Source organism: Haliaeetus leucocephalus, unplaced genomic scaffold (genome assembly GCF_000737465.1).
Source record: "Haliaeetus leucocephalus isolate CR32 unplaced genomic scaffold, Haliaeetus_leucocephalus-4.0 Scaffold184, whole genome shotgun sequence".
Classification (NCBI taxonomy): Eukaryota; Metazoa; Chordata; class Aves; order Accipitriformes; family Accipitridae; genus Haliaeetus; species Haliaeetus leucocephalus.
In genome coordinates, this window is record NW_010972620.1 from 3,959,459 (window position 1) to 3,972,424 (window position 12,966).

At 38.8% G+C, this 12,966-nt stretch overlaps 1 protein-coding gene across 1 annotated transcript in view; it reads right to left on the reverse strand.

Moving 5' to 3' along the window:
* The window catches only part of ATRNL1 (attractin-like 1), a 536,085-nt gene extending 523,625 nt beyond the window's left edge, over positions 1–12,460 (reverse strand). The window contains exon 1 of the mRNA XM_010564713.1: positions 12,159–12,460. Coding sequence (XP_010563015.1) covers positions 12,159–12,460 — 302 coding nt within the window. The remainder of the gene's footprint in view (positions 1–12,158) is intronic.
* Between the last annotated feature and the right edge of the window lie 506 nt (positions 12,461–12,966).

The following is a 12,966-nucleotide window of genomic DNA, read 5'->3' on the forward strand; positions in this document are numbered from 1 at the left end:
CTATAAGGCAAGTATATCCTACCATAATAAAAATGTGCTGAGCAAAGAACAGAGAATTCAACAAGGATGATTAGCTGTCCTTAAAAACAGAAACCACCACAAAAAAAAAAGGCATCCTCTCATTTAAACTACATCATCAGAACACGTATACTTCATAAATACATGACATACTGAAGATAAGCTTGCATAACTTGTGATCTTATAGGTTGACATCATCTCAGAAAGCCTCCTAAATACTTCTGGTCTGTTAAAAACAAAACAAAACAAACAAACAAAACACACACAAAAAAAAAATGAAAGAGACAAAGACTCAAAAACATAACAAGAAAGTTCTCAAAAGAGAGGAAAACCCCCAAACTTGCGGCTCCTTAAAAATTTTTAGCTTTTTAAACCATAGGACATCTGAGAATTTGTTTCATCAAATAGTGTTGTTTTATTCAGAAAAAAGTATGCTTCAAGTAGCACCAGAATAAGTGATATGATACACTGAAGTCTAAGCCTGCAATGCCATATCTATGAGAACAAAGAATATTTCTTCTACTAAAGATCTTGTGCAGCTATGCTCATACTCACCAAATTAGCATATGTTAGTTTTGTCATTCTCCCAGCCTTGAAGCACAATAATTTACCTCCATACCCACTGAATCACATAAAGACAATAAGGAAACTTGTAGCTTAGAAAGTTACAACACAGACTAGAATATCACGCATGGCACAGTGCTTTCCCTGATCATCACAGAAAAATGGACTAAATCTTAATTGCTGTGTTTAAAAATAAGGAGTAAGATTAAGCATGTTTTCACCAGCAGATGGAAACAAAAAGTCAAATTTACCAGGATGATAAAAAAATGTAAAGAGCAATGGCTGATGTGTCAAAGAACCACATAAGACTCTTCAAAAGGAATGTCCTTAGTAGGCAAGTACTTTAACCACAGGGCTTTTTAATAATAGTAGGTAGGGCTTTTTAAGATCTTTACTGAGCATGACCTCAAAACTATCAAGACAATGCACAGGAAAACATCAGAGGAAGATGTTCTCAAATTCCATTTCAGTGCAATGCTGCAAGCCTCTATAATTCCAAGAGAATCTAACATACACTGGCTCTGCTTTCCAGTCCAATTGCTACTTATAAATGCAGTCAATCTAAATTAGAAAACCTAAGTCTAACTTTAAAGGAATATTCTGCTTACATTCAGCTGCCTGTCACCTCAGAGTTTTATGTTAGAGAACAGATTTCTGAATGCATACAAACCCCAAAAGCAGTAGGTGCACTTCAAGGATGTATATAAAACTGAAAATAAAATAATCCAGCAATGTTCCTGTTAATGAACAGCTTTTGTGAACTCAATATATTAAGCTGTGATTTGCTTGTTCCCTGTCTCCCCTGCCCCCTTTAAAAACAAGAAGACAGACCAACTACAAACTCAGTCCAGCTTTGCTGTCCTGGCTCATTTGAATGGAGGACACCTTTCAAGATCAATTCTCTAAGTATTCATCAATCTCTAACCTCTATTGGCATTTATACCTGCATTAACAGAGGTCCCCCCCCACATATTCATTGAATGACATACAGTATGTGGTTGGAACAGTTGGTCTAAAATATCATCACAAAACTCCTCAGCTATGTATCCATACCTGAATAATAAACTTCATATCCTTTCCTATATCTGATTATGTTACACAGTAAAGGTCTCTAAGAAAACAAAGCACTTCAATCTATATTGTATACTTGCAGAAAATGAATGTACAATTTGAAAACAATTCAGTATTCCTAAAATGAGGACTGGGACAGAATCACAGAAAATTGTATAAACTCCCAAGCTTCCACTTCAATTCAGTCACTTATTTGTTATGTTACCTTAGACAAACACACAACTTCAGGTTTCCTATGTGTAAAACAGCTCAAAAAATAAGTATCTATTTCTCAAGGCCACTGTGATGACTAACTAGCTACCTAGTTCTTAAATAAGATATTCAGATACAAAGTATGATACAGATGTGTAGACGTAAGTACTTCCTTGAATATGGGGGGGGGGGGGGGGGCCCCCTTCAAAACTAAAGTAGTACAAGCAATTTGGAAATTAAAAATTCTAGAAAAAATGTGTCATTTTGATTTTATAATAGATGCTCACAGATTATTCCTACAAAGTGCTACACTATTAAAAATACCCAGGAAAAAAACCCCAAAGTTTTAAATACAAATGTTCTGGATTTAATACTTATATCAGTACTAAGTTTTAGAAAACATCTGCAAAAATATTTTCTAACACAGTTGTCTTAACATATTACAGCTGTGCATGCAAGTGCAAATTTGTATGTTTTCAAAAGCAGCCATTTGTTTGTCCAGTATTTATCATTTTTCAAGAACACCTTCCAGCTCCTGTTCAATGTTTTAAGTTATCCTTTAGAAAAGCCTCAGCTGACTTAGGAAGCAAACAAAACAGATCTGCTGATATAAGAGAACTACAGCAGCACACAGCTTAATTACGACAGCTCTATGATACTTCCTATGAAACACACAGTTCACTTCCCTCTTCCCCATAACCGCTTTGGTACATCTTGCATATACCACATATACATTTGATTACCAAGTATCCTCCAAAGTAGATTCATCAGCTGGGCTTGCACACACAAACATGAATGTGAGATATTTTATGTTTGTTTTGGTTTACTATTTTGGATTTTCTTTGCAAGAAATACATACTTTTACATACACACACTCTTACTCTAGATTCAAAAAAAGAACAATTGAAGGTGCAAATTATCCTACAGTTGGATTAATCAGCATTTCAGTTTTACTAATAAAGCTGGAACTATCAAGTATTCCTTTATACAGTTCAGAGTGTATCAAAGTTCTCTTGAGTTTTGAAAGCTGAAATGCATTATCAAGAAAATTAAGCTTACCATATTTTATTCACCACTACTATCCATTACAAAAAGGAAAGTATTTTAAACTGCAGCATGACTAGCAAGATATTTTTCTGGTTAATTTATCTCTGTCCTTGGATTGGGGGCGGCAATCAATGAAGCCCATTCATCATCTTGTTCCACAGTGCCTCATGGTCTACTTACACCTTGTATAGAAAGTTTCTGCAAAGCTCACCAGAGTATTTAAAAACATCTCCCCCCCAGAATTTTGACCAAAATCATTGCTGCTCACGCTTTACTGCCACAACTGGTAATGTACACAGTTAAAATCTGGTCCTTTTGTGATATTTCTGATCGTTCTTCAGTCCCAGCTCCAGCATCCCGATAATCACATGACATACTCAACATGACCCACTTTTCCACTGAAGGCAAGTTATTAGCCTTCAAGGTAAACAGGGAACAAGCTGAAAACTCAAAAACATAGGAACAAACATACATCTACGCATAAAAGTGCATGTCTATAATAAAAATCTACATTTAAAGACTCTGAATCCAGACTCACAATTCTGTAATAACATAATGCAATCATCCTACAAATTAGAAATGCATGGTTCTTTGATACTGATAAAGGAATGTAATAACTAATACAAAACATTGTATTCATACAAGTACAGCAGTAACTCTTCAAAGTATCTGTTAAGTACTACAGCATATTACAATATTTTGTTTGTTGGGGGTTAGGTCTTTGGAGGTCTTACCTTCAAAATAAAATCTTATCATTGACAGTCAATGTACAGTTTTTTCCAAGAATTCTCTTGAATAAAAGAACAATGTATTCTTCAAATATTCTGCAATAATACAGACTCCTTGCAAGTTTTAGGTAAATCTGACTGAATAAGGAAGCAATTTTACTCATTTCTTTGAGATCTATAGCACAGTTTGGACAACAGCACTTCATGCCCTAGTATTTATCACATTCTAGGAAGAAATGCATTCCCTAAAATTGTACCTAGCTTATTAGCTGTCCCTCATCATTACAATCATGGGTCACCTCAAGTCTTTAACCTTACAGGAAGTGTTATTTCCTTTTTACAAATGAGACACTGAAGCGCATAAATTATGGAAGAAATCCATATGAAAATGTAGACGCTGAGTATCATTTTATGTGCCTGCATCCAATCTTTAAGTACTTCCGTACTTGTTCCATTGCCAGGTAATCCTAGAACATCCTGGCTTCAAAATTCCCTACCCAAATCATGGCTCATGGTCACGTGCTGCTTAAAACTTGGAAATATTCTATGGCTAGCTTGTTTCTAAACATCATTAGCATGAACAAGCTAGATATTTTGCCATCATAAGATGGTAGTAGCACATTTCCATCCTTAGCTAAGAAATATAAAATACTGATTCAAACAGATCCTGGAATCCATTTCTTCCAGATGAGTGATGCAAGCTCTAAATTTTGGGAGAGATTTTACAGTGAATTTGTTTTTTACAAAATGCTGTTGCATTAACAGAGAGTTTAAGATGTTTACCCTATAATATTCTATATAGCTGGTAGCTAAATTACTTTTCAGAGGTCTAAAAGCTTTAGACTTTTCTATCTGCAGGAGACTTCAAAGCTGAATGCAGTTCTTCCACTTTGTGAATGAACACTAACAGACAGTGTTGAGCTCAGTTCCATCATTTCTCAACAGCGTCTTACTCCACAAGGAGCTCTGAAATCAACACAACTCTTACCTCCGCTCATTAGGCTTTTAAGAATATATAGGACAACCTATAACACTAGCCTGAAAATTCCCACTGCTCACCCACCTCACATGAAAACATACACTTTGCTTATAGTTTATTATTGTTCCTTTATTACTGTTAACAACTGCAGTCCACTGGAGTGCCCATGTTTTCAGGTATCATCATCATTTATTCCTCCTTACATCAACTTTGTAGCATGTTTGCCAAGACTAGACTATACAGCTAATAATAAATTCCCCAGACACTGACAGGTAATTATTCTTCAATATTGCACGAGTTTTCCAATGCATTTTTTTATTGCATGAGTTTTCCAATGCATTTTTTAATTGTCAATGTAGTAGTGTTTTAAAAGCAAGGGTTTTTTCACCAGCACTTCAGTTAGCATGTGTAAGAATTTCCCAAGGATATTCCTGTAGCACCTCATATTACCTCCTACCTTTTCTGCCTACATTTTGATACAATTAAATCAATTTCTAGTGCAGTGTGATAGACTGATCTCTCAAAAACTACTCATACTCATTTTAAAAAGATGACATGAACTATGGTAATGCCTTCCAAAATATGAACATCATGCCTTCTTTTTGGTTAAAGGAAGTAAGAGATACACAGTGTGAGACTATTTATTTGCCAAATTAAATTTAAATCATAATAAATATTAAATGCTTTAACCATTACAGGCATTTATGTATCACTTATGGATAGACTTAAGCATACTTTTGATGCAACTGAGCTTTTTACACACCCATAGCAATGGCAACCAGCCTTTGGTGCTGTCTGAAGGCCTGTCAGCATCCTCAGCCATCTGCTCCCACACTTGCTTAAGTAACAAACTGCTTAGTCTGCAGACAAACCAGACTCCAGAATCCACAAGCCCTTTGCCCAATTTGCATTTGGATTCAATCCTATAGATGGTCTCAGACTCACACACAGAGGAAGGATCTCTGCACATTGTTAATTATCTACTGCTTGGGGGAAAAGAGGGGTGTTTTTAAAAGATCACAGCTCCATCCCAAACATGCACATCTTTGTAGCCCCACAATTAAATATCACTCCGAATAGGGGAGGCTGTGTTCAGTTCACAGACTAGTTAGAGAAAAGCATGGCCACATATCAATCACTTGGTACTGAGGATGCAGCAACTTTGAGAAGACTTGTGAGGCATAAAATAATGGACTGAGCTGCCAGCACAGTGCTACGCTTAGAAGCATTTTCTGCAGCTGCACACGGCAGGACACCAAGCAGCAGGGGAGACATTGCTCTGCTGCTACATTTCACCAATACACCCATTGCCAAAAGACAAGCATCTAGTTCTGGCATTCATAGCTCAAGAATGCTCATACAATAGGCTAAAAACCAAGAGAGCAGTCAAGGATGGAAAAAGTTGGTTTGTGTTGAGACACCTCAAGGGACACTCCTCCATTCTCAGTAAGGAAAAGGTGACCATATTTTCACCTACACAGGGAACATAGACCTGACATACTGAAGGCTCTGCAACAAAGGCCTGACTCAAAACATGAGAAAACAGGGCAACTCAAAGGGACAAAAAATGAGATAGGGTAGATTTTCTAGATTAGGCAGATTATGCATTTGTTTTTACTGGTTATAGAAAACAGTGAGGATAACTAACCAATGGAAGAATTTTGAAAGTTTGTAATGGGGTCTCAGTCAGCGGAAGTGCTTTCAAACATATGTGGATGGTTTTCTAAAGCATGCATTCAACTCAAACAGGAATTAATTCAGAGTTACCCTACAGCCTGCATAAGGCAAACTGTAACAACAGGTAATCAGAGAGTTCATTTCTGGTCTTATCTATAAAAAACCATTAAAAAAATATTCAAAAGGTTTAGTGGTGGACTTGGTAGTCTTAGGTTAATGGTTGAACTCTGTGATCTTAAGGGTCTTTTGCAACTGAAATGATTCCATACAGGAAGCATAAAACACACCACCATACTAATAACAATCAGGTTTTAAAGTCTTCAAAAAGATTGCTTTTCTTTCAAAAAACACTTTTTAATGCAGGTTGTTTAGCTTGTAGGAGGAGTTTAGTATGGTCGTATGGCTTATGCTTCCACATTTCAAAACACGATTTGAATAAAAAAAGTATTCCTTACAAATGCAATATCTCTTTATTGTACCAACTATCATTGTATTTTAAGATTTTAATACAGAGAGAATAACTCACATGGGAAGAAATATTTTTCAGAGCATCACCACTAAAATCAATTTAAATAAAGATCACATTTTATAAGGGTAAAGTCATAATCACTGACATTTCCACTAGTTTAATTATATTAACATCACATGTTGACTTATAAAAAGGCAATTTGCAGGTGTAAAAATCTCACAACTCCACTGATGTCAGTAAGAATAACTATGCATATGTCTTGAATCAGACACAGGCCATGCTGATGACAAAGGCAGTTTTGCAACTGATAGCCTGACTCAGGATTTGTAATAGAAGTTGCACCAGTTTAGTGGTGACGTTGTTTCACATTAAAGTTAAGGCAAACTAAGTCTGTACCACTTCTTAAAGGGACAATTTTCTTTTCCCATCTACACCTGCTCATTCCTGCTACCTCCTTTGGGTCAGCAAGAGACTTACGCAAGTAAAGTAACATGAGGAAACTGAGCTGGCTTAAAAACAGTTGGCTGGTAGGTGGGGAGATATGTTCCTGTTGATACTTTTCAACTCTCAGCAGGAATATTAATGCTTACATAAGAAGCGGAAAGATGTAATCAAAGAGAAGCGTGAAGGGCAAAGTCACCCCTTTTCACAGCAGCATGAACTTCAACTGGCTGCAGCTAAAACTAACTTTTTGCCTAAAGATCATTTCTTATACAGCATTATTGTTCATTTACATTCTGCAATTTAAGGACACTTTCCTTGCATGAGTCATTCTGCAGACAGCAAAATTCAGAGTTTTAGATAGAAATAAGGATTTTGCCCGGAATAATGAAATTTGATACACTTCTAACATTTCACTTGTGAAGGTTCTTGTACTTGGAAACTGTTTTGTCCTTGAAAAATGCAGAATCTTTTATAGGAGCTCTAGAAATTAAGGAGAACAGGAAGGAAGTAATTTAGAAGTGCAATAAGAACATCTGGAGATGAGGTTTAATAATTAAACTGTTCAGTTTGCTCTTACTCTATCCATAACAACTAGATATCTAGGACTAGGCAAAGCAGATTAACTTGTGTAGGTACTCAAAGGTGCTCACCTATCCTGTACAGTCTGCTTTGTTACATATGCCAGCTGGGACTCATAAGTTATCAAATAAACAATCATAATCATCCAAAGACACAATCTACCTTTTTAAAGACAGCATTTTAGGAGACTGGATATTTCCAGTCATTCAGATACTCAAAAACTTAAGAGGAAGAGCAGTTTCATGCACAATTTTTTCTCTAATGCGCTTCCATACACCAGTGCATAAACCAGAGCTAGAGAAAGGGGTAACTTTTTGCTCCAACCTGAAAGAAACTTTTTTTTCTTCTAAGAAGTCATTCTGTGAGTAGCAAAACTAATGAAACATGTTTTCCTGTAGCACTGCATCTCAAGATTGATTGACTTTGACATCTAAATACGTAGAAGCTGTGATTGCAGCTTTTCCTGCAGTTGGGCCATTCGTAATGTTTGCCTCCCTGAATTCCCTGGAGTCTCATAACACAACTGCTTTGGGCAGCCTTTCCCTCTCCCTTCTGCCCAAGCTCGTATCATCATGAAAACTGTAACTGACCAACAAATTCAAGGCTATAGGATAGGGGAAGAAAGAGTCACAGTTATAGCATTAAAACTTCATTTCCTTAATAAATCTATCAAAATAAAATTGGACACTGTGCTTTTATGCTTGTGGTTTTGTTTACGTCTTGGGAACTGTGCTGTTTGAAGCTCCCTGCTATAAAAACAGAACCTGCTCACCCTTTAGCTTTCTTATCTTTCACCTGTCTCCCACAGGCAGGCAGACAGAATTTCTTTCCCCTCTCTTTTTATAACTAAATTTCCCTTTTTTATTTTGGTACCAGAAAAAGAAAAAAAAAATCTTTTTTGCATTCTATCAGAACAGAAGGGAAGGGAAAAAAAAAAGTTTGAGAGAAGGAAAAAAGTCAGAATTGCATTCAGATATCCATCCTGAACAGAGTAAAATAATTTACTGGCAGGCAGAGATGAGGCCTAGATCATTCTGAAATGTGACTGACATGGATATGAATGCAATGCAGTAAGAATAACAACACTTCCGTGTATATAATGAGTTACCGCATGCTTCACAATACAAGGAGTAAATACAAAAGTTGATAAATAAGAGTAATAAAATAGTGCTAGAGAATCTTTTTGCCCATTTTTTCCCCCATCCATGCTTGTTTCATCCAGTCCAGAGCAACATTTGCAAAGTAGTCTACTTAACTCAGTAATTCTCCTACAGGGAAAAGGCAAGGTTACCATAGTACTGTCAATTAATTTTGACACCTGCTTACTAAGATTGATCAATTATTTTTGATGTCTCTCTGCTATGTTGTTTACTTCTCAGTCTAGAAAAGAAGTAAAACAAAGACAAAAATACTACACATCTCTCACCAAAGAATTAATGGTCCCAAGTTACCCCTAGGGTAGAGCATTTCTCTTACCGTAATGTTTCTGAGGCTTGCTAATGCAAGTCACTCAATTCCCAGAAGAGCAAATAAAGAAGAAAAATAAAGACCCTTTTATTTTCAAGTCTTTTAGGCCTACCCTTAAGAAATCTGTTTCCTCAGTTAACCTCGTGACAGAAAACAGGTTTTACAGGTGTCCAATTTAGGTCATTAAAAGTTCAATTTTAATCTTGCGTAACAGAGACGCACCCAGGCACTTCAAACTGCTGAAACTTTGAAACAATGTAAATGTTTAGAATAATACACAAGGTTCTATTAACATTTTTATAGATTGTATCTACAACCCATAAATTAATTGTTAACGCAGTTATAATAGCCAAACACACTTTTCAAGCTTCATGTCATTTTGAAACATTCTTCATAATAATTCTTACTGACAGAAGCAACTGCTGCAAAAGTGGTATACATCCAACATAACTTGTCAAATAAAAGTACCACTGCTGCAAAAGTCCAGCCATGGCAGCTTGTGTATAAAGCAGATATTCACACTTCACAGACAAACAGAAACAATATGCAAATGTTCCACGGTAAGTCAAACCATCAATTGACACAGAAGTCACAAAGGTCTTCAATCACCCGGCCATGAGGCAGATTAACATTCTTTTTCCAACTCTTCAGCTGGAAATACATAGACTTGACTCATCACCCATTCAACACCCATCTGAATTTTCAGGATTCAAAATACAACTACTCAGAGTTGCTGCTTGCGTTGTAAGACACATGTTAACATATTTCATGCCATCCCCAACTGACAGGACCTGAAAAGCTTTAAATCTTAGAATGCTTATTTTCATTGCAGGGTATATTTTGCTTCTAAGAATAAAGATTAATGATGAGCTATCGAAGATACCACTATGAAAGTGTCCTCAGTAAAAAACAGGGCTCCAACATAATAGAAACAGCTTACTTCTGTGACAAAAATCACAATGCAAGCATCACTGTCATTTCTAAAGCTAAGCATGAAAGAATATAGAGGAGTTAATGAGAAATCTGTTCTGCTTTCACCAAAACTCCTAACAGCACAGCAATTAACCACTGTGTTAGTTTAGCTCAGAAGAGGTGCCCTTTCAACACTCAGGCAGAACTTCCTCTAGGTGGGGATGGATTATTAACTTTCTACCAGAAGTGAAAACGTAACCCCACTGTGCCTTCTCACTTGACAAATACAACAAATGTAAAGAAACATAAATGTTTTACCAGATAATCAAGGAAGTACCTGTTAAGGACTGGATAAAGGCTCCAGTAATCATTCAGAAAACATACTAATTCACAACAAGCTTTGAAATTTAAGAAATGAAAATTTGCTTCAGCCTTTGCACTATTAGGGTCTGTTGTGAGTGGCATCAAGACAAAGGATACAAGTAATCTCTTTAAAGCAAGGAAATAATAGCTCTGCAAGCTTGTCTCCTGCAGATCCTCACACACAAAGAAGATTCACCTGGGCCTCCTCTCCTCACTCTCAATCCCTACACAATTAGCCCATTGTTCCACAGCACAGGACAACCCCCAAATCCTCAATACACACAGGCAACAAATGACCAACTTTAAAACCTTATTACCAAGTTCATATGCAGATAAGATGTGCTTATATTATATCTGCTTTATATTACCCTTACAACTCAGTTATAATCTCACTGAAGAAATAATCCACCAGATATTATCGGTGAATTGTTTCTTCCTCTGCAGCACGTACATTATTTCAGCCAATATGTCTGACCCCCAGCTACTCAACTTCCCAAGCTAACGAGTCACTGGATTTACTTTTTGTTTATTTAGTCATGAGTGACCTCGGATTGAATGTTTAAAAGATGTAAATTATATAGCTTAATTTTAGTACTCCAAAGAGAAAACTGAATTTAAACACAATTTTAAGTAGACAATTATTGATACTTTTACCAATGAAAGTACTTTCCAAAGACAGAATTTGAATTCTGTAAGTCACAGCTTTACCAATATATTGTTATTAGCTAGATGTTAGAACACTTTCCAGCTGTATGTGTCAATATACTAATAAATAGAGTTCCATCTTTTAAGGGGTGTTTTACAAGGGAATGAAATGGGATGTCCTGTCCAAGGTTATACAGCGAAATAACAGCAGACAGTATTCTTCACAGCCAGTCTTTATACTGATACCAAAGGGGGCGGGGGGGGAAGTGACAGCCCTATAAATTAAGTCTTCTTTTCTACAACAGATAGAAAAGCAAGTGTCAGGATGCGCTTCCTTCTCACTGATCAATGACTCAGTATCACATCCACTTTTAAGAATGAGAAGGTAGTTCTAGCTTCACTGACCACTCCTTTGCAAAAATATGTTACTGTTTTACATTTACCACTGTCTCCTCTCCTGCAAACCTTGTCATGAGGTACGTACATTTCACTAAGTTACGCTTATGTTATCCTGAACGTGCCTGACTAACACTTACTTAGCTAAAACACTGGAAAGAAAGGGAGGAAGACTGGAATGAGCAAAACACTTTCACTCTCCAGAAGGAAAAAGTCATTCAAATCCCTTAGTAATTTTTGCTCCCTGGGCAGCCCCATGAAGTGCACATGTCATTTCCATGACACTTCCAGGAGGGACAGCAGCGACACAGCTTTAGGCCAATTTCTCCTTGTCTCTCAGTTCCCATCAAGTGGAGCAGCCTATTTTCAGCAGTAAGTTAGCAGGTACAATTTTCCATCGGAGGACTGGGTCCTGCATTCTTACAGGCAGGGTCCCTGAGGTGGAGGAGCCTACTTCATCCTTAACTTCTGTCACATACTTCCACCGCACACGGACACAATCATAGCAGACACAAGCAAAAAAAAAAAAAAAAAAAAAGGCAAGGGAGAACGACAGGAAAAGGGGTTAGGGAGGAGGAAAAGGGAACGGTAATCGGCAGAGACTTACTTGAACCTGCCCTGGCAATGTTGGCACTGGTCTCCCACCCAGCCCTGGTCGCAGACACAGGTGGAGTTGACACAATGACCCGAGAAGCAGGAGATTTTGTCGCAGGACTTGGACTGGGACACCTGGGCATAGAGGGCCAGGTACAAGAAGCCGTAGAAGAGCAGCCAGCTGTTCACATCCAGGAGCGAGGAGAAGAAGCAGCAGCAGGAGGAGGAGGAGGAGGAGGGGGGGGGGGAAGGGCTCCAGGCGCCCAGGGGCGCGGGGGCAGCTCCCGCTCTCCGCACGGCGCTGCCCGGGTCCATCTTCGCCGCGGGGGCCGTGGGCCGAGGCGCGGCCGGCGGCGGGCAGCGATGGCAGCGCCGCCCGCGCACCCCGGGCAGGGGCAGCTTCCCCTGAGGGGAAATAATCCGTCCGGGGGAGATTCAAACCCCCCGCTTCCTCCTCGCCTTCCTCTCCTCCCTCCCGACCCCAGCGCTGCCTCCTCCGGCCGCCTCAGCCCTCGGCGCCCCGTCACTCCCGCGGGGAAGCCCGGCAGCCCTCAGCCATCCGCCCCTTCTCTTCGTCGTCCTCCTCAGGGCTCATCGCTCCCGTCTTCTTCCATGGAGGAGGAGGAGGAGGAGAACTGCCTCTTGACCTTGCGTTTTCTCCTCGCCAGAGATGCCCCCCACCGGCGTGCACGCACACACACACCCACACCACCCTCGACCATGTAGCCCCCCGACTCCCCCTTCTCCTTTGTAGTCCCTCTGCCCGCGGCACACACGCAGGCGGCAGCGAGGAGGAGCGCGGGGAGGCGGGGGCCGCCGCT